The 22571-nt window shown below is 33.3% G+C and overlaps 1 protein-coding gene across 2 annotated transcripts in view; it reads left to right on the forward strand.

Annotated features, from left to right (window-relative positions):
* The window catches only part of TMEM87B (transmembrane protein 87B), a 52540-nt gene extending 30225 nt beyond the window's left edge, over nt 1-22315 (forward strand). Inside the window, exons 11-19 of one of the 2 annotated variants that reach the window (XM_074209280.1) lie at nt 908-979; nt 2585-2693; nt 2776-2834; nt 6749-6852; nt 9105-9178; nt 11412-11485; nt 16140-16192; nt 17437-17467; nt 17918-22315. In XM_074209280.1, the coding sequence (XP_074065381.1) occupies nt 908-979; nt 2585-2693; nt 2776-2834; nt 6749-6852; nt 9105-9178; nt 11412-11485; nt 16140-16192; nt 17437-17467; nt 17918-17977 (636 nt within the window). In that variant the 3' untranslated portion in view covers nt 17978-22315. Of the gene's footprint in view, nt 1-907; nt 980-2584; nt 2694-2775; nt 2835-6748; nt 6853-8581; nt 9179-11411; nt 11486-16139; nt 16193-17436; nt 17468-17917 lie in introns of those variants that run through there. The other variant, XM_074209279.1, reaches the window with a different exon arrangement.
* Nucleotides 22316-22571: the final 256 nt, after the last annotated feature.

Consider the following 22571-nt stretch of genomic DNA (forward strand, 5'->3'; position numbering starts at 1 on the left):
GCAGATAAATCTTTTTGCTGCTTTGGCTTTACTCAACAAATCTTGAAGCTTTTTATCTTTGTTCCAACATAATTTTGTACTAAAACTTCTCAGGATTTTTTTTCGGAATCTGCCTAATCTTAAAGTAGGAGACATATATAATTCTTAGCCTAAAAATTGAGCTAACTCTTTAAGGAGAAAAGTAAGCAGTAGACCTAAAGGATATTTAATCTGCATGTCCTTTTCTTTTTATTGTTTTTGGTTTTTTTTTTTTTTTTAGTTGTTTTAGTTTTTGCAAGGCAATGGGGTTAAGTGGCTTGCCCAAGACCACACAGCTAGGTAATTATTAAGTGTCTGAGGTTAGATTTGAATTCAGGTATTCCTGATTGCTCTATTCACTGCGCCACCTAGCCACCCCTGCATGTCCTTTTCTTAAGGAAAATTTTATAGATGTGAATTTTAGAAATTTGAAAAAAACTACCCATGAGATAGTACTAATAGGGAAAGTAACTTATTTTTGTCAGAAAACCTGAAGTAAAAATTCTGATAACTATAATTGTTTTACACAGGATTACATTCTACCTTCTTGTAAAATATAGCTATTCCCCCATTTCTGAAAGCAAGGTATTAAATATAATGACTCAAATATCTAATTTGCTCAAATATTTCTTTTAATGAGTATCAAAGGCAAAAAACCTAATGTGTAAATTTATTTCACACAGAGGTTTATAAAAATAAAGAAATAGGTTATGAGAAACATCTGGAAATTAAAATTGTCTTGAATTATTAAGTAGTGAGGGGAAAATGTAATTCCGAATTTGAGTTAATTTAACAAATCAAATTTGGCTGGTAGCTGGGCAGGAAGAAAAAATTCTGAAAAAATAGCACATATTTTTGTGACTCTGATTTTTGGCTTTTTTTGATGCAGGCAAAAGAATCTGATCTTGTTCCTCTGGCCAGCATCCCTTTGGCTTTGCTTGATTCTGGCTTATGCTGGTGGATATCCTTTTCCTAACTATAGCAAGCATGTTAATTGAGTTATTGCTTTGTTTCTATTTATTGCTTCAGCTTATTTTCCTCCTTTCACTTGACTTTTGAATAGTGTCTTAAATTTTGCCCAAATATCACAGCTACTTATTAATGATAAAATGCCTTTTCTGCCAGTTTCAAATTTGGATTAAATTGCCTTTCTTCCTGTATTCTTTGGCCTGTCATATACCCTTTTAATTTCTGGTAGTCTGTTTTGAGGTGTGTTTATTCAGCTCTTCTCCAAGTATTTAGAAAGTCTAAGAAATATTAGAGGATGTTATATCATGTGGCTTTAATGTAAGTTGGTTGACACATATAAGCAAAGTTCTTGCCATTGAGATATGTTGGTCCTTTAAAATATTAAACATTAGCTTTAGAAGTAGAATATGGATTTTTTGTTTGTTTTTCAGTCTAAATTATCTACTATGTGCTTTTATCCCTTACAACTGTCTTTGTAGGACACATTTTAATCAAGGTAAATATAGTGTATTCGAAAAGTCTTAGTGCAGTTTTAAGCTTCAGCGACTTAATTTGGGACATCCTGTATTGATACGGCTTCATATATGAAACTACCTAATGTAATCATTTAGAAAATGGGCACGAGTTTGGAATTAGAAGGCCTAGGTTCTAGGCTAAACTCTGTGATATTTGGAAAGTCAGTTTATTTTGTGGAATTTATTATTTTATGTATAAGTAGAGTTCATTTTTGACCTATTTAAGACTGTTGATGTGCAGATACACAAATGAGACTTTGGGAAAAATCCTTTTTAATTGCTAAGTGACTCTTTTAAATTAGTTAGATCTGTTTTGGACACCACATCATAGTGCTTATGGTTTATTGTTGTTTATCTGAGATTAAGCTTGTGTTCAGAATCACAGGACGTGAGATTTAGAAGGGGTCTCAGTGCCTTTCTGGTTTGATCTGTTCTTCATGTACATAGTAGGAATCCCTATGTAACTTACATGACAAATAATCATGCAGACTCTACTGGAGGACCTACAAGCAAGGGGATGTAGATCATCTCTGAAGGAAGGATGCTGAACTCTTTAAGCTTTCTAAAAGTGACTCTCTTTGGAACTAATGTTGTCTTCCATTTTGGTAGAGGCTAGATGCTTGTTTGTTCCAGTGGGGTCTCTTTTTGTGTGTGACTTGGATTAGAAGGTCATTGAGGTCCCTTCTGTGTCTTCAATCCTGTGATTCTGAACATGAGATCTACTCACACAAGGCGGGGGGAGGGAGGTGGCATTTGCATCAGATGACTTTGTACAAGAGAGGTCTCGTTCTGTGTCACAAAGTCATCCTGCATTTACATGGTGCTTTATTTCTCCACAAAAATCATTTATGAAAGCCATTTAAAGATGACTCCAAGTTGTACATTAACATAGAAAAGTGGAATTGAGATAGATTTACTAGCTTTAATGGCATTTCCTACATTTTAGTATTTTAAAAAACTGTTTAATATAGGTCTTTTAATTTGGAGTTATTTTGGAATGGAATAAAAGTAAAATTTGAGTTTTGGATTATGTATTCTCTTTCTCTATCATTAAAAATATTTTCCTTAGTATATATTTGTACATATTTGTAAGTTTGGCACAAACAATGAAGACTCTAAAACTAAGAAAGAACACAGTGAAATTTTCACTCTACAGACACTTCACAAATACTTTGATTTTTGCGATATTGGGTAAGCTATTTAAATATATTTATTATGCTGGGTTTTTTTTAACATCATTCCTTCTTTTAAAGATAACTTTTCTTTGTTTCAGCTTCTATAGTATTTATGATATGGACAACTAAAAAATTTAGATTAGCAGAATGTCAGTCTGTAAGTATAATTCTACTTAAGTATAATATTTAATTATTAAATTATAAATTAATTTTTAAGAATCATTTAAATGCATGCATAGAAATCATTTCTTTGGAGAATTGCATTTTAATTTAAGCAGCTTGATCCAAGATTAGTATTTTTTTACTTTGAAATGAATCATTGAAAAAACATTTTTCACTCTTCTCAACTCCCATAATAGTTATGATTTCCTTGTTTAATGTAAAGTAGTATGGAATCTTTTTTCCCCTTTCCTATACCTTAAAAGTCTTATTTACTTTATTGGTGAGAAGTTAGACCTAATTTTACTTGGCTAGCATGAAGCTAATAGAGCTTTCATACATCTTGTAGATATTCACTAAATATTAATGGCTAATTATCTTATTCAAAGGAACATGTATGTTCTTCATTGAAGCTTTAAAAAGCATGAACTATTGATTGGGTTTAATGAATCCATAAACTTGCAATATAAAATGTTTTTAGGTTATTCAGTTCAACAAGTATTTATTAAACACTGTGCTAGGTACTGAGGATAAGAAGACAATTAAAATTATTCCCATGGAAACCTAAGTAGATGGAGTGCTGCACCTGGAGTCAGGAAGATCTGAGTTCATACCCTTACAGACAGACTTTTATTAATTTTGTGACCCAGGCAATTTGCTTTAACTTCTGCCCACATCTTTAATGGAGATCATAAAAACCTCTCTCTCTGTTGCTGAGGTCATCATATGAGGTCACATTTTTTTCCATTTTATGATATTTATTTTTCTATCTATATGCAACAGTAGTTTTCAACAGTCATTTTTTGTAAGGTTTTGAAAATATGAAAACATTTTTCTCCCTCTATCCTTTTCCTCTCCCCAACAGAAAGAATCTAAGTTCTACATAGATTCATATTTATCATGCTGTGAAAGAGGAATTAAATCAAAATGGGGGAAAAAGCATTAGAGAAAAAAATACTATAATACATGAGATAACTTAAAAATTAAAATTAGTAAGCTTTTGTCTGCATTTAAACTCCTCTGGATATGGATGATATTTTCCATTACAAGTCTTTTAGATGGTCTTTGATTATTGTATTGCTGAAATAACAAGTCCATCATAGTTGATCATGATGTTGCTGTTTAGTGTATATATAGTATTCTCCTGTTTCTACTCACTCCACTCAGCATCAGTTCATGCAAGACTTTCCATTCTAAAGTTCCAGCCCTCACGATTTCTTATAGAACAGTAGAGTTCCATCACTTACATATACTAGAATTTGTTCAGCTATTCCCCAATTGACGGGCATCTTCTCAATTTCCAATTTTTTGCCACTGCAAAAAGAACTGCTATGAATCTATTGGTACATGTGGGATGTTTTACCCTTTTTCATGATCTCTTTGGGATATAGACCTAAAAATGGCATTGCTAGATCAAAGGGTATGCATAGTTTATTGCCCTTTGGGCATAATTCCAAATTGGTCTCCAGAAAAGTTGGATCAGTTCATAACTCCACCAATGATGCATTATTGTCCCAGTTTTCCCACATTACCTCCAACAAGGATCATTTTCCTTTTTAGTCATACTGGCCATATGATATGTGTGAGGTGGTACTTTAGAGTTTTTAATTTGCATTTCTCTAATCAATAATGATTTAGAACTTTTTTTAATGTGGCTACAGATAGCTCTAATTTCATCTGAGAATTGTCTTTTCATATCTTTTGACCATTTCTCAATTGGGGAATGACTTGTATTCTTATAAATTTGACTCACTTCTCTATTTATTTTAGAAACAAACAAGTCCATTGTCAGAATCATTAGTTATAAAAATTGTTTCCCAGCTTAACTGTTTTCCTTTAAGTCTTGATTGTACTGGTTTTCAAATGAGATCATTTACTAAAGTACTTAGAATAGTTTTGGGCCTGTAGTAGGTGTTTTGTAAATCCTTTCTTCCTCTTCTTCCTGCCTCCTTCTCTCCTCTTCCTCTCTCTCTGTCTCTGTCTCTGTCTCTGTCTCTCTCTGTCTCTCTGTCTCTCTGTCTCTCTCTCTCTCTCCCCCTCCCTCCCTCCCTCTCCCTCTCCCTCCCTACCTTCCTCCTCGCCTTCATTCTACAAATTCATTTATGAGAGATTTGTTTCTAATGTGATTAAAGAACTTGGGAAGAGCCCTTCAAAAACTACCTTGCTTTTTCTTTTAATCATAACTTATTAGTAGAGCAAGCTGAATCGTTTGAAAATCTGTTCCTCTTCTCTACTCTGGATTTATATTTTCATCTAAAATTTTGTGGAAATTCAGGATTATTCCAAGGATTGTATTATCATTATTATTATTATTATTATTATTATTATTATTATTATTATTATTATTATTACTAATGATAATGATAGCTAGCATTTATATAGCACTTTAAAATTTGCAAAGTACTTTACAAATATGATCTCATTTGTTCCTCACTGCAACCCTGAGAAGTCAGTGCTGTTATCCACATGGGGCTTGTAGGTTAAGCATATTACCAGGGGTCAAGCAGTAAGGGAATGAGGCTAGCTTTGAGCTCGGGTCTTCCTGACTTCCAGTCCAGAGTTCTACTCACATCTCAAACCAGAGGTTTCTATCATTTATGGTATAGTAATAAAAAGTTATATTGTATTATGCTTTACATCCTTTTTCCTGTCTTTGGTCCTGACAATCCTGTGCAGTTTGGTGTTGTTTGTTTCATTGTTTTCAGTTTTTAGATGAAGAAGCTGGGTGACTTGCCCAGAATCACCCATCTGCCAGCAAGGAACAAAGTTGTTGCTTCTATTGCTCTTCTATCCCATCCAACTTCTTGCTTAAAGATTTTAAAGATTGAAGTTAGGATACCTGGAACAAAAGATTTTCATTAAGAATTTTGTTTCAGGGATGGAATCTTGATAAGTGACAGCGCTAACTTAGATATAAATGAAATATACTTTAGGTCATGCCCCAATAATGTAGATCTTTCAGAGTTCTGTCCTGTGTCCTCTTTTCTTCCCCTTCTAAACTTCTTCACTTAGTGATTATAATCTCTGTGCTAATAATTCTCAGATCTGCCTGTCCTGCCCCAGTTTCTCTACCAACCTTTAGTCTTGCATCTCCAACAGCCTTTCCAATATCTTAAATTGAAAGTCCACCAGACATCTTAAACTTAAATCAGAATTCTCTTTCCGCATAAACCCTTCCCCATTCCCACCTCCCCTATAAGAGGCAACACTACCCTCCCAGTCTCTCCTGATATCTCTCACCTCTTATAGCTAGTCTTTTGCTTAGACCCTGCATGATTGAACCTCCCTCCTACCCTTCCAGTCTTTTTTACATCTCCCTCTCCATCACATGCTTTTTGATGTTGTATTCTGGTCTTTTGGTTGTTCCATGAACAAGACACCGCAGACATTTTTTTTCCTGGCTGTTTTGCCTGTAGTGTTCTCTGTTCTGAGCTCTGTCCATTGACTTCCCTGGATTCCAACTAAAATTTCTTCATTTTCAGAAAGCCATTCCCATTCTCACTTAACTCTAACACCTTCCCCTCTATTAATTATTTTCTATTTATTCCTTATGTAGCTTTTTATACTAGTTACATGTTATCTTCTTTGTTAGAGGGTGACCTCTTTGAGGGCAGGACTATCTTTGGCCTCTTTTTGTATCCTCAGTCCTTAACACAATGCCAGATAGATAATGGGAAGTTAATAAGTGGCTGTTGTTTGATTAATATAAACTCATTTTATCCATTAATTTTCTCTATTTCATCTTGAACAGATCACTCTAGGCTAATGTACACTGTAAAAGAGAGGACTCTGGTTTTTTGTTCTTGTAGTATATATACACTGATAACATTAAAATACTAACCAATTTCTTTCATAACTGAATTAATTTCCTAGTGAATTGTTTCTTGGGTTTTTGATCCTTTCTTGTTTCAGGATTGGATGGAACTTTGGGTTGACGATGCATTTTGGAGGTTCCTTTTCTCTCTCATTCTCTTAGTAATAATGTTTTTGTGGAGACCATCAGCAAATAATCAAAGGTATTTGAAATGTGTAAAAACAATCTATTCTGACCGGATATTTTACAAAACCATATTGTATATTTAATAGGGGAAAAGTATGTATTTGCCTTTAGAAAAATAACTTGTTACTTCCACTACCTAGTCATTTTCATTTTCTGCTACCAAAAGGGGTTTATCCCCAAAAATCTAAAGCTACAAAATGCTACTAATAATAGCTTCTGGATTAACACTTAAGAGCATCTGAGAAAGGCATACTTTTTCTTTCATTTTATGAGAAAAATATTAAAACAATACAAAACAATGTGTTTTAGACCTTTTTGTCTTTAAAATTTTTTAGCTATTTGTATTGATATCTTTTCTTTTTACTTCACATTTGTTTTAATTTGATTTTTCATTTAACATGCATTTGTTTTCATTCCCTTCTGTCAGCCCCCAATTTAAAAGAAAAAATAAGAAAGACTAAACTTTAGAACCAATATGCATAGTCCAACAAAAGAAACTGCCAGAATGCCCATGTCCAAAACTGTATCTCATTCTGCACCCTGGTTTTTTAATTTATTTTTTGATTAGTAAGCTTTTATTTTCTTTCCCACCACCTCTTCTTCCCACCCCATTGAAAGAGATAAAAAGAAAAAATGAAACTCTTGAAAGAAATATATATAGTCAAGCAAAAACAAATTTGAAAATTGACCATTCAGCATTTGAATCAATTTACTACTTTGTCAGGATGTGGGTGACATCCTTCATTATCTGATGTCTGGAATAGGGGTTAGTCATTGTATTGATCATAGTTGTAAGTCTTTCAAAATTTGTTTGTTTTTGGAATGTTATTATTATATGTTCTACTGGTCCTGTTCATTCTACTTCAGTTAATATAGGTTTTCCCAATTTTCTCTGAAAAGAACTCTTCAGTTTTTTACAGCATTATACATTTATATTCATATCATAATTTGTTCAGCCATTCTCCAGTTGGTAGTTACTCCATTAGTTTCCAGTTCTTTCATATAACGAAAAGAGCTACTATAAATATTTTTGTACATATAAGTCCTTTCTTTGATCTTTTTGCAACTTAAGTCTATTAGTCTATTAACTGGGACAAAATGTAATCTCCTTTAGTGACTTTGGAACAGTTCCACATTGCTTAGATTTCTTTGCTTGCAATTTGCTTCTTCATATTCATGGACCATTTGTCAATTGGAGAATATTTCTACAATTTTGAACCAGAAATTTGAATTAGAGGAACTTTTTAAAGAACGAATTGCCTAAAGATAAAATTTTTAATAACTTTCCATCAATCTTTTAACTATCTACTAAATTCATTTTCTCACTCATGTAATCTTGATTTTGTAATATTGAAACTAGAAATGTTGCTTTGTAATGCATGAATGGTTAGCTTTGTCCTTTATCTTTAGATTTGATTTAATTCAGTGTCTCCGGTGTGGAAGTTACTTTGAATTGTTGTTGAAGTGTCTCTTGATGTAACTCGTAGATGTAACTGTTGTTTCAGCCATAAAGGATCTAGTAATCATGCCTAAGCTACTCAGAGTAATCAAAGGGAGGTAGTATTGTGTAGGAAAAAGATTATTAGAGGCTGATTTGTAGAAAACCTAGATTCTAATCTTTGCCCTGCAACTAACTGGGATATGTTTGGTAAGTTATCACTTTTTTGTGTTTCAGTTTCCTCATTCATAAAGTAAGGCTATTAGAGTGGATGATCTCTGATGTCTTACAGCGCTCTTTTGTATAGATATGCCTTTACTCCCTTAATAGATGATTCAGATGATGAAATTGAAGAATTCACAATGGTGAATTTCTGATTCGACTAGAAAGATTAGTACTGTTAACTCCAGCACCAGAATTCATAAATTTTCTGCTTCTCTTAGAACATATCAGAAGCAGGTTGCAGAAGAAGGGGTTCATAAAACTTTTCTTTTCCTTAATTGAAAAGTGATGCTTTTTCATTATCATTTCCTGACAAAATACCAAAAATCTAGAATGCAGCACCTGATTTCCAAATTAATTTCCATTTACTCTTCTGTCATCTGTGCTTTTTTAAAATCCGTGTCTGGTTAAATCTGGACAAGATGGTACTTTCTAACAACTTTGTCAGGTTATTCTAATGTTTTAGATTAGTTGTTTTTTAAAAAGAAACTTCTTTAAAGGCCCAGTGCCTTCTTTTAAGCTGAACATTTTGAACAAAAAAACATTTTGAATAGATTTAAATTATTGAAAGCACAATATTCAATTTGCTCTTTGCTCTTTTTGTATAGATATGCCTTTACTCCCTTAATAGATGATTCAGATGATGAAATTGAAGAATTCACAGTGGTGTCTGAAAATTTAGGTAAGTTTATTAGTTATGAGTTTCTTTAAAATTCTTATTGAAACAGGTTAGTTGATTTATTTTAATCCATTAAACAAAACCTGAAGTCTTTATTTTTAAAAAAGTAGTCTAAAACAAAGTCTTCTTAGGTATTAAAAAATATCAAACGTCACACAATTGGTCTTAGATATGCTTTTTGGGGGTGGGTGTAGAAATTGAATCTATCCAACCTAGGTAGAATATATAGATCCGTCTGATTGCATTTTGAACTTGTGCATGTTTGCTTTTTATATTCTAGAATTTAAAATTTATTCAGTGTTGTTTTTTAAGTTTTACTTATTTAAGGCAGTGGGGTTGAGTGATTTGCCCAAGGTCACACAGCTAGGTAATTATTAAGTGTCTGAGGCAGGATTTGAACTCAGGTCCTCCTGACTCCAGGGCCAGTGCTCTATCCACTGTACCACCTAGCTGCCCCCTCAGTGTTTTTTCTAGATTGATAGAACTTTTTTCAGAGTCTGTCAGCAGCATTTATTAACCTCTGAATTAGACACTGTGTTATATAAATCATTCACAGTGATTTAAGTCTTTTTCTATCTAAGTCTTATTCTTTAAAATTTTTTCCATTGATTACTTGGGCATTTTTCTTTTCTAAGTGACTGAAGTCCTAGCAACCACCAAAATATAATTAATTTTTATTTCATTGTATTTAGGGATTTTGCTGCTTTCACCAGTCATTGTTTGGAAGTTTTTCTTGTTAACATCTTTTAATGTTTACTCTTTAGCTTTTTCTGTTCCAGCTCTTATTAAAGCACTGGCTCCAGTAGTTTAGAGGAATTACATTTGGAAAAGCAATATAATTTTCTCTTTTTTTTTCTACCACCTTAAATTTGATTTCTTTTATTTAATAATAATAATATTCTTTTCATTTCTCTATATATTCTATCTTTATTTTGCCCTTTAGATGTCTAAAAATATTGTGAAAAATATAGTTTAAACTGGTAGGTCTCAACATCTTGAGTTAGGTCTTATAGTTTGAGAGAACTATTCCTTATTCAACTTTCACCTCATTTATTTATCCCCTAAACACCGAGAACAACAGACACTCCTCTGCTTCTGTTTCTATAACTCAGAAATGAAATTGATTGTATTAAACAGTTCACATTAAGGTATTAAGATATATGCTGGAGTGTTTGGATGTTTTATTGATGCTTCTCATTTAGGTTTTCCAATCCTTTGCCCCCCTACCCCCAAACAAAGAAACAAAAAAAGAATTACACAAGAATAATAATAGCATTCATATTTAATAGCTTCTACAACAGTCTATACCTATAATTCACTACCTTTCCACTGAGAAGAGTATCTCATTATTTGTTGTTGTATTTAAGATATTTGTATTTTAAGAGCATGCTTGGAAATAAACTGTTTAGCTCAAAGGAGTGAAACCCTGGATATAGAGGGGTTTCAGAAATCACTAGACTGAGATATAGCAAAGCTCACCCTGCCTGTTCATAAATATAAGATTACTGTCCAAGAGTCATTTCAGATCAACCCACATTTATTATGTGTAACTTGGTGTCCCTCTATTAAATCAAGTTCTTGTGCTAGCTTTTGTTGATAGGAAGACCCAATCAATAATGTTCAGAAGAAACTTAATAATTCATGCTGGCTTTCTGCCTCCCACATGCACTAAGTCTTAAGTATCTACATTTTATCTAATAAAAATGTTTAAGAAAGCATTTTCTGAATATCATTAAGAATCTTGAATATCATATTCAGAATGCTTTGGGCATTGTTGTTTCTTTTTGTTTTTGAAAACAGAAATGTATAGTTCTATCTAAACTTTAGATTATTGGAGATTGATGGGTAGAGAGAAGGAATCCCAAAAAAGGCAATTACGTTTTTTTTCCTCCAGCCTGTGATTCAAACTGGCAACATGGGAAACTTGAGTTCCCTAAAAAATGCAGAGATTACAAAATGCCACCAATCATGTTGCTCTACCAATTTCTCAGGTATTAGAGGAGCATCTAAAACTAGTTCAATATATGGCCAACTGAATACTTTTGCTATTCTATTTAGTGTTTATATATCTCTAATGGCAATCTAAGACCTGGCTAAATGAAATAATTTAAGGATAAGATAAGATTCTCTGTATAGTAAATTCTTCCAGTTTCCTTTATTGAACTATAAGATATGTGGTTTCAAAAAAGGCCATCTCTTTGTAGAATTTTATATATAGTTTTTCCTTTTATTATAGCTGAGGGTATAAAGCTGAGATCTTCAAGAACTGTTTCCAATGGAACAGCTGTACCTGCTTCTTCTAATAGTGTTGTAAGTAGATATTTCCAATATCCTGTATTGGTAATATTTGTTAGGATGCAAATATTGGGGTAGGAGTCAGGGTATAGGGTGTGTGTGTGTGTGTTTGTGTGTGTGTGTGTGTGTGTGTGTATGTGTGTGTGTGTTTTATAGGGAAAAAAAGAAAATAATCAGGATATTCTGGTTTAGGATATGGAAGGTATCACATATCTTATGTAATCTTTTGAAATTTTTAAGCAAAGATTAAAAAATTCTGAGCATTTAAAAATGTGTGATAACCTAAGATTTTTGAAGTCAGCTGAGAATGATGTCTTATTAGGCAAGATGTTATTCGCCTTATATCATTATTGCAATATAAATGTCTTTAGTAGCAGCTTGGCAGAGGAATAGAGAGAATGCTGAGTCAGGAAGATCAGAATTCAAATCTAACCTTACATATTTACTGGCAGAGTGACTTTGGATAAGTGGAGTTAATAATAGTATCTACCTCCCAGAGAACATTGTAAGGATCAAATGAGAAAATAAAGCACTAAGCTCAGTGCCTGCTACAGTGTGGACACCATAAAAATACCAGCTATTTAAAGTGATGATTATCATTATCATCTTTATTATTTGTAGAAATTTACTTTAAAATTTATTTTTGATTTCAGTGGAGATTAAAGACAGTTTCATTTTTATGATAATAATTTCATAATAATTGGAATCTATCCATTTTAATGAGCTGGCAAAAAGCTGATCACAGAAGGTTGGGTGCCAGGTGATTAATTGGGGAGGGACACAACCCTCAGAAAAACAGTGCAATTGGAAAAAAGTAGCTCTTTCCAAGTATTTGACTAAGCTACTTTTAGAAGACTGATTTTCTTGTTTTGTCAGTGTTTCCAAGCTTATGTCAAAGCACTAGATACTATGATAGCAGGTGTCATAAGGGAATGTCTTTCTTTTCCTAATTGTAGAGTCTATACTTAACTGTCAGAGCAGATCCAAAATAGTCCAATCCTTCCTTATGGTTTTTTGACTTCCATATCCATTCTCATTAAATTAGACTCATTAAATTAGAAGTCTGAATTGTTTGTGAATTTTCCTAGATTTCTCTGAAATTTTGTCATTTCTTAAAGCAAAACCATGTTCCAGCATTCATGTACCATATCTTGTTTAACTATACCGCAATAGATGGGGACTTCTATGCTACCACTGAAAGTGCTGCTTTAAGTATTTTTGTATGGATGGATCATTTTCCTCTTCCTTTGATATCTTTGAATCACTATATATTTTTCAAGCTGTCAACTTGTGAAATTTTTTTTAAAATTATGTACAAGTTATCACATATTCATATTAATTTCATAATCCTAGATTTTGTTTATTGTTCCAGTTTGTTGATATTTGTACCCTCCCAGATGCATATGACAGATTTGATGAGATTCCATTTATATTTTTTTGCCAGTGATGCAAAAGTTGAATGAAATAGAGCCAAAGATAAAGTGGTCTTTAGCTCTATCCTAGAGACATCCTCCCTCCTTGACCCTAATGAATTATCATTCTTTTGGTCTGCCTGTTGACTTCCAACTTCACCTCACTGTACCATCATCTAGTTTGTAACTCTTAGGTCTTTTTTCTTGATATTGTCTTAAGACATTCTGAATGTTTTATTAAAATCTAGGGAAATGGTATATAGAACATGTCACTTAAGGCCAGTGTGGTAACTGTCAAGAAAATGAGGTCAGTTTGACTTGACTTATTCCTGTGAACCTCAACTGACTCAGTAATTATCACATCTCTCTAATTATAGGATTATAGACTTAGAAAGTTATCTAAACTAACCACCTCTGTGATTTGACTTGGGTCACATAGGTAGTAAATGCCGAGCCAGGAGATATGCTGACATCCTCTTAATTTTAAACAGAGTGTGGGTTCTGCTCTTATCGTGTGCCTTATGATACATCTCTTGTTTACTGTGATTGATTAGAGGTGATAAGAGTGACTCATCACTCAAATCTACAGGTTGTCAGGATCCTAGACAGGAATTCAGCCTGGCTAGGTGCTTGAGCTCATGTAGGGCAGATAGGTGCTGTCTTACTGGTCTCTTCCTTAACTTGAATTCAGTTCCCTGTTAATTCAGAGTCTGAAAATCATTATTCTTAGTAAAGAAAGTAGAAGCACAATAGTTAAATAAATAGTTCATTCTTCATTGTTCAGTACAATTATCTTAAGCAGTGGAACTATCCTGTCCTTGGGTACAGCTCATATTCAAATTTTAATGTTCTTGATGTTATTCTTACAAGACTGTGCCACTCTTATGTTGGTCTTCAGTTACTTGCTATTGCTTTTATCTCTTAAACATGTTGTTTTCAAATTTGAGTTTGTCATTATGGTCCCTTAGTTCTTAGCCTCTTTTTAATTTAAACGCTGTTCTTTCTTTCCAACAGAAACATTTATGAATGTGAAATTATAAAGAATTCTTAAGAGACATTCCTTTTGAATTCATTTATCTTTTAGGATCCTACTGATCTGTCTTTGAAATGTCATTTTTAAAAATCTAAGTACCATCTTACCAATCAAAATTCCAAAAAATTACTTTAATGAGTTAGAAAAAATTGTAAGTAAATTCATATAGAGAAATAAAACATCAAGAATTTCCAGGAATTTAATGAAAAAAATGCAAAAGAAGATGGCTTAGCCCTATCAGATCTAAAATTATATTATAAAGCATCAGTCATCAAAACTGTCTAGTATTGGCTAAGAAATAGAGTGGTGGATCACTGGAATAGACTAGGTGCAAAAGAGCAGGAAATTATTATAGTAATCTGATGTTTGATAAACCCAAAGAGTCTACTTCTGGGATCAAAACTCTCTCTTTGATTAAAAACTGCTAGGAAAATTGGAAGCTAGTATGGCAGAAACTTGGATTAGACTAACATCTCACACCTTATACCAAGATAAGATCAAAATGGGTACAGGATTTAGACATAAAAGACAATATAAGCAAATTAGGAGATCAAGGAATTTATGACCAAGGAAGAGATGGAGAACATCATTAAAAACAAACTAGGTAATTTTGATTCCATTAAATAAAAATGTTTTTGCACAAAAAAACCCACTGTAACCAAGATCAAAAGAAATGTAGTAAATTGGAAACAATTTTTACAACTAATATTTCTGACAAAAGGACACCTTTCTAAAATATAGAGAACTGAGTCAAATTTATAAAAAAAAAGCCATTCCCCAGTTGACAAATGATCACAGGATATGCAGAGGCAACTTACAGATGAGAAAATCAAAGCAATCCATAGTCATGAAAAATTGCTCTAAATCATTACTGATTAGAGAAATGCAAATTAAAGCATCTCTGAGGTACTACCTCACACCTCTCAGACTGACTAATATGACCAGAAAGGACAATGATCAATGTTGGAAGGGATATGGGAAATCTGAAACACTAATGCTTTGTTGGTGGAGCTGTGAATTCATCAAACCTTTCTGGAGAGCAATTTGGAATTACACCCAAAGGGCAACAAAAATGTGCATACCCTTTGATCCAGCAATGCCACTACTGGGTCTATACCCTGAAGAGATTATGAAAAAAGGTAAAAACATCACTTGTACAAAAATATTCATAGCAGCCCTGTTTGTGGTGACAAAAGATTGGAAATTAAGTGAATGTCCACCAATTGGGAATGGCTGAACAAATTGTGGTATATGTATGCTATGGAACACCTGTAGTTCTATTAGAAACCTGGAGGGATGGGAATTCAGAGAAGCCTGGAAGGATTTGCATTAACTGATGCTGAGCAAGATGAGCAGAACCAGAAGAACATTGTACACCCTAAAAGCAACATGGGGTGATGATCAACCTTGATAGATTTGCTCATTTCATCAGTGCAACAATCAGGAAAAATTTTAGGGTATCTTTGATGGAGAATACCATCTGTATTCAAAGAAAGAATTGTGCAGTTTAAACAAAGATCAAAGACTAATACCTTTAATTTTTTTAAAATGTGTGATTTTGCTGTCTCATATTTTTTTCCTTAAGGATATGATTTCTCTCTCAACACATTCAATTTTGATCAATGTATATTATGGAAACTGTAAAAACTATCAGATTGCCTTCTGTGGGGGATAGAGGGAGGGAAGTGAGATGGGGGAAAAAATTGTAAAATTCAGAAACAATAAAAAAAAAGCTAAGTACCTGTCAGATTATGGCCAGCATTTCTTTGCCTTTTTTTTTTTTGGATGTTTGACACAGGCAGTTCCTGTTGCTTCATTTCTACAATAAGTTCTTCTCTGTTGCCCCCTTTGTTTATTCCTCTACTTTCTGAAAGATGAAATTGTCATTAAAGCATGTCAAGAATTTGTTAGATGCTCTAAATTAGCAGAAACATCCCTAGTAGATAGCTAGATAGTTAAAATGTAATAATATAAGGACATTATCATGTATCTCATCTCTGTGCTGGCTTGTGCCATGCATGTTCGCTTTCATAATAAAAGATTTATCTTTTTTTTTAAACCAAACGGTTGCTGTATATAATACAGGTTTATATTATGACGTTTAAAGGAATACTTTACTAAAAGGGTTTAGATAAAGATAGTGTATGTATAATAAACTCTATGAAGAGAGAAAGTGTTTGCCTTGCTACTGATAAATAATATTTAGTATGTCTCCTCTTTTCAGGATGAAGATTTAAAGTGGGTAGAAGAAAATATTCCTTCTTCATTCACAGATGTGTAAATATCTTTTGTTGTTGCACTAGGGATAATTTAAAGGACTAGTTCTCAGATTTTCATCATATGGTTCTCTCCCTGGGACTCATAATCCCTCATATGCCTTGTTTACATAAAAGAAATCCCTTCTTGATTGACAAAACTCAGGTCTTTTTTCACATTAATGAATTGAATTGATTAAAGGTAGTCTTCTCTTTTCCTTTAAGACTCCGGAGTGCAGTGGTCTTTCTGCTCCATTCTGTCCTAGCCATTCAGTGATTTTATAAAAACTTAGGAATAGGCTCCCAGCAGCTTCTACTGATCCTTTCTGAATTTATTTTTGAGGCCAGAAGGAAAGCAACACAAAAGCCAGAATGATTCTTTAGATGTCTGGGGTCTTGCTTTGACCCAGGTGTGGGATAATGATAGAGAATTGTAACAATGTTGAAATGTAAGCAGGACTGTTTTTCGGGTTATGATGAAAAGGAGGGGGCAGCAAAGATAGTGTTTGTAGAACTCTCCAGGTTTTATAGTTTCCCATTAATACTAGGCCCAAGCAATTCATGGCATCTGTATTGTTCTAGTGTCTGTGGAGGTGCTGTGGCAAGTGGCCCTTTTTCTCCTCTAAAGACTTCTTATCACTTTGTACATCACATCTTTCCCATTCCCCTCTGATTTACAAAAATACCAGTACTTCTATCTTTACATACAGATTTTCATGTTTTTTCATTTTAAGGGTGGTGATAGACCACCATCCAGTTCTCTTCCCATCTCTTTCAATACAGCTTCATGTACATACTGTTTACTGTTGAGTTTATATGACCTATTACTTGAAGCATGATAGAAATCTATGAGCTATTGTTAATTAGTCCTTTTCCACTCCCTTACTAAAAGTAAAAACATAATGGAGTGATATAGAGATGTAAAAGTTTCAGTATTTTCACTTCTTTCATCTTAGAGATTGATTTCAAGTTGAACCTTAGGTTTCATATAGTCCAACATGAACCTGAAAGCATGAAACTTCTCTATGACATCCCCATATCCTCTGTTTGAAGACCTTTAGTATCCAGGAAGTCACTACCTCAAAACACAGAACAGTCCACTTTTAGGTAGCTCTGAGGTTAGGAAGCTAGCCGTTTTGTTTAATTGAAATAAGCCTCTCGGGTCTCTGAATTGAAGCAGAAAGAGTCTCACCCCTTTCCCTGAGTTAGGCTCTAGGAGAGTATTTATGATCACATTGTGATACTAATCTTTTTCTCTTTTTTCAGAGCTCTTCCAGTGTTAGTGGATTCAGATGAGGTAAACTATATATTTACATATAATGAAATCTATTTTTCTCTTATCTGAAGCTACTATGTACATACACAATCTGAACTGAAGAAAGGAAAATTAGAGAAATTTTGAAAATTATTGTAGATGAATGGCAGCCCAAACTCCTCAAAGGAGGGGTTTTAGCACTAGTAAAAAGAAAAGGAGTTTAATATACCAGTTTTAGGATTTGTAATTGGCTACTAAAGTTCCTTTGGGAACATACTGCTCTTAACTTCTTCAGTAGGGAAAAAAATTCCTAAAGGTTTGAATTTTTCTAATGTGTTATAAATTGTTGGAGTGCAAGAATTATATGGTCTTGAGAAGCAGTATTACTAACCATATTTTATCATGGAATTTCAGAGGTTGAAACTAATAATTTGGATAGGGTTCTGTTAGCAATGTGTAAATAATGACATATATACATCTTCTTTCATTCAGGAAATAATGACCAAATATGAAATGTCAGAAAGAATGCTGTCTTCAGAAAAGATAATGTGATTAGAGCCTGCATAAATGAAGCCTAGTTAATGGCAATGAATCATTCTCACCCATGCTCTAAAAAACCTTCACCAGCTATGCGTATCTGTTTATATATATATTATTAAGTGTCCAGCCATCTGGTGTTTTTGTTTTACATACATGATGCTCCCATCTCCTGCTTCTCTGCTTTGCCATTGAGCTGAACCCCACACCTGGAAGGCAGGTCCTCCTTCAGTCTCTTCCATCTCAGACAGTCCCTGGTTTTCTTCAAGACTCAACTCAAACACCACCTCTTACAAAAGTCTTTTGCTGATCATCCCTTGACCCAACTCCTAGTGCCTTCCCCCTAAGTTACTGGGTATCTCGTTTGTGTGTGTGTGTGTGTGTGTGTGTGTGTGTGTGTGTGTGTGTATTGATATTGATATTGATACATCTGTGTGTGTTCTGATAGAATGTAAACTGAGGGCAGGGACTGTTCACTTTTTTGTCTTCAATTAATAGCACCTGATAAAGTGGCACACATAAGGCGCTTAACAAATGCTTATTAGTGGATTTTTTGTTATATTATCATGGAAGATATACATATTAATATAAAATTCTCTGTTTTTGGGAAGAAACTTAATTTTTTTTTTAAAGATGGCTCTTAAATGTTGTCTTAAGTTTGCTCAAGTTCTAGGAGCAATTTAAAGTATTACTTGCAAGAAGTGCATAAAATATGTCCTTGCCAAGTGGATATTATGTATGCAGCCTTCAAATTATTTTCTTTGAAGTAAAAGTCTGGAATTTCAAGATAGCTATTTATTTTTTTAACTTTCAAACAAACACTCTTATTGTTCTCTGTACTTTTTAGAAAGAATGTGAGTCTTCTGTGGTATATTGCACAACTATATTTTGTCCTCTTAGTTTATATGTTATTTGGTATTTCTTTTTTAATATATATATGAAAATGGTTCTTTATTAAGTAAAATCTGGGTAAAATTGAAGTGCAAGCATATTTATATATTTCTTGATTTTGCTCTTTTGTTTAAAACAAGAGTTACTTTTTATTTCTACTAGCATAAAAATGTTTATCTCAGTTTTCTTTAAGTCTGAGGATGATTAAGTATTATTCTATCTCAGGTGTGGAGAGGTAAAAATTCTCTCTCTACTTCCTTTTGGATTTTCAGAGTTAGTCCCACCATCTCTAGAAGATCACTCAATTACTGCTGTCATTATGTAAATTAGCATGTAGAAAAATTCTGACAAAGGTGAGTGTAAAGAACCCTAGGTAGACAAGAAACTCAGGTGCAGGATCCTGAAAGCATGCAGGGGGTGGCCCCTTGAAATGCCTGCTTTCTATCTGTGAGGCAGGAATCAAGTGTACTGCTAGGCTAACAGCCGGTCCTGGAAGAGATAACCAATTTTAAGATGCTTGATGCTTGAGTTTGCAAGGAAGAAGCAACTTCATTTTGTCCATGACCCTTGACATGTGACATTCTGTGACTGAGTTTTTCATTGTTAACTTTCAAAGTATTAAAACCACCTTATTTCATCCACAACATTTTTACGTGACATTTTTATATTTTGTATTTATAACTTGGCATTCTAATGCATAACTTCATACTTTTAGTTTAAATCTTTTTATAAAATATAAAATGTCCTAAATATTAAGATGAAGTGAGTGTATATATATATATATATATATATATATATATATATATATATACGTATATATGTGTGTGTGTGTGTGTGTGTGTGTGTGTGTGTATAAATATATGTATAGATACATATATTTATACACAGAGAGTGAGAGTGTGAGGGTTGGGTTTTTTTTTTTTTTGGCAAGACAATGGGGATAAGTGACTTGCCCAGGGTCACATAGCCAGGTAATTATTTTCTGTGGTCATATTTGAATTTGGGTCCTTCTGACTCCAGGGCCCATAGTCTATTTACTGCGCCACCTAGCTGTCCCTTTAAATACACAGACAACACACACACACATATATGTATATAGTTTAATGAAAATGTGAATAATCTGCAAATGCTATTAATGCTGCTTTTTTATAACCAAAGAAGGAAAGGCTTTAACTGCCATTTAGAATGAAAGTATTATAACCTGATCTGTTTTTCTTTTGAAGGAGCTGTATTGACCTAATGAGTTTAGGAGTTATTTAAGAAAATGTGGGTAAAATTAGCTTTAAAAATCTTTACTTGCAAATATTTCTGGAATTTTATGAGAAAATGAAGAATTTACCTTTCTTCTCACTAATATGCTTAAATTCTCTTATTTACTATTTTCAGGCACGTTTAGAAGAATTAATTCTGTTATGTTTGTGATCTGTGTTGATAATATACCTTAAGATTGTTGATCTCTTGTATTTAACAAAATTTTAAAAAATAAGCTTTTTGAAACTGAGAGGTCTTCATTTAAATATAGGCCAGATAGTTTAAATGCCCTTAAAGGTTTTGATTTTGGAGGAATGTAGAATGAAAAATAATGATCAGGGATGTGAATTTTTCCTTACTTCCACCATGCATAGGACAAATTTGTCCACCACAAAAATGACCCATATGTAAACATGTTAGATTCAAGTGTTCAGATTAGATTTTGTCCTGGGACAAAAATACTTATCACAAAAATTACCCTTATTCAAAGATATATTTGTCATGCATGTCTCATTGGCTTCTGCATGTAGTTTTGCAGAACTGAGATGATTTTCTACATTCTGGTTCTTAGCACTTTACATGTAACATCTTTTAGCCCCAGGGGACTGGGAAGTGGAGTGGAAATAACTCTTATTATAGTATCCTAGTGGAATTTGGAAATGCAGCATTCTGGGTACTTGACTGCAATAGCTACAAGGTGGTGGTAATGATGATGGTGTTTCAGGGGAAACTACCTCTAAAGCAGTTTGACCTCTTTTCCTCCTTAATGTTTGGAAGAATATACTTTTCTTTCTGTGATCAAAATAATTTAAGAAATTTTCTGACTCAGAAATGGTCAGAGAAAGCAGCCCTCACTCCCCTCTCTTCATTGGAGTATAATTTTAGATACATAATATGAGAGTTCAGGTTTTTAAAGAGAAGGTACTGGTTAGTGGAGCAGTGACAAATACACATAATTATTGGTATAGGTGTGTTGTAAGATTTGTGACATAGACTTCTGTATTCATCATCCTCAAGGTAATGGGGATAAGAATTTCTTAAGGGGCATCTAAGTAGCCTCATACTTGGGCTTTATAGCTTTCACACTGAAAATCAGATGGAGTAAGAACTATCAGCTATAGCTTATAGTGTAGTAATTTGGGGAGAGACTATGTGGAGTTGTTATAAATGTTAGGACTTTGGATAACTTTTAGTTGCTGTTGTCTTTGGCTGTTTCAGCCTGTGCCTTATGGAATAGCCTAGAATCTTCTTTCAAACTCCCAAGATAGCACTTTTTTTGATCAGGTAAAAAGAGAGTGACTTACCATTCAACAAATTTGTTGATTTATGTAACTGCCTTCTAAAGAAAGACTCTGAAGAGTAATAGTGAATCTTGTATTTTCTTCTACATATATAATTGCTTCTTTCCATATAAAGCATTTAGAACGATCTTGGATCTTATTAAATATACACTTTTTTCTTTTATCTTTAAAGTCATAATCCATTGCTTAATGTATTTTTTATTTAATGGGTAGTGTATTAATTTAGTTGATCCAAAACCCTAAGAAACAGACTGGTGGACAGAATCTTCTAAAACTTGGTAGTTCAAATAAAGAATATAGCAGCATAGGCACCCAGGATATTCCCCTATAATACAGAATGTTGTTGCTGATTGATGTATATTTGCTGTATGTCAAGACTTTGTATATATAAATTTGCATATAAGGCTTATAATTTTATATCTTTTATCTTGGAGGAATTTTGGTCGTATTATGCCAGATTACAGTTGACTATATCGTTGGAGAATGTTGAACTAGATTATTAAGTTAATCAATACTCCCGGTTCCTTTTGTAATCAGGACCAATCAAGTAGCAACAGAAAACACAGTAAGCCTTAATTAGCCTCTTGTACCTGTATAGTAAATGTACATGTATAGTAAGATGAGTTTTTTATAATGTTTTTAAACATGTGAGGGTAATAATGCAGTGGCTTGGTGGTTTTCTAAAATTTGGATAAATTTATTTGAAAATGAAATTAAGTTGGGGATGACATTTAATATTAAAGTATTTTTGTAATTTAATAGTGAATGATGTGTTCATTGATAGTTTGATTTGACAATTTGTCCTGAATGTGGGAAATGACTGAAGAATTTTATGACTTGAAAAATTGATGTATTACTGTGCCTTATTGTTTGTTCTGACTAATAATAAAATAATTTCTGAAATTCTGAATTATTTTCTCTTTGCAAAAATATCTAGAGTAGAGTAAGGAACAGGTTTGTCATTTCTTGTAAGAAAGCAATAAACCATTAATGGAATGCTAGTCACACTAAGGTTCCATCAGAAAGGCATAATTTGTCAGAACCTCGATTTCCCCGTTAGCATCCTTCCCCACACTGGAATGAAAACAAAACAAAAAGTCCTTTGAGTTCCTCACGGCGCTAGGGGATCTATTCTAAAACATGTACTCTTTCCACGGCATAAAAGA

Source organism: Macrotis lagotis, chromosome 1 (assembly GCF_037893015.1).
Source record: "Macrotis lagotis isolate mMagLag1 chromosome 1, bilby.v1.9.chrom.fasta, whole genome shotgun sequence".
NCBI lineage: Eukaryota > Metazoa > Chordata > Mammalia > Peramelemorphia > Peramelidae > Macrotis > Macrotis lagotis.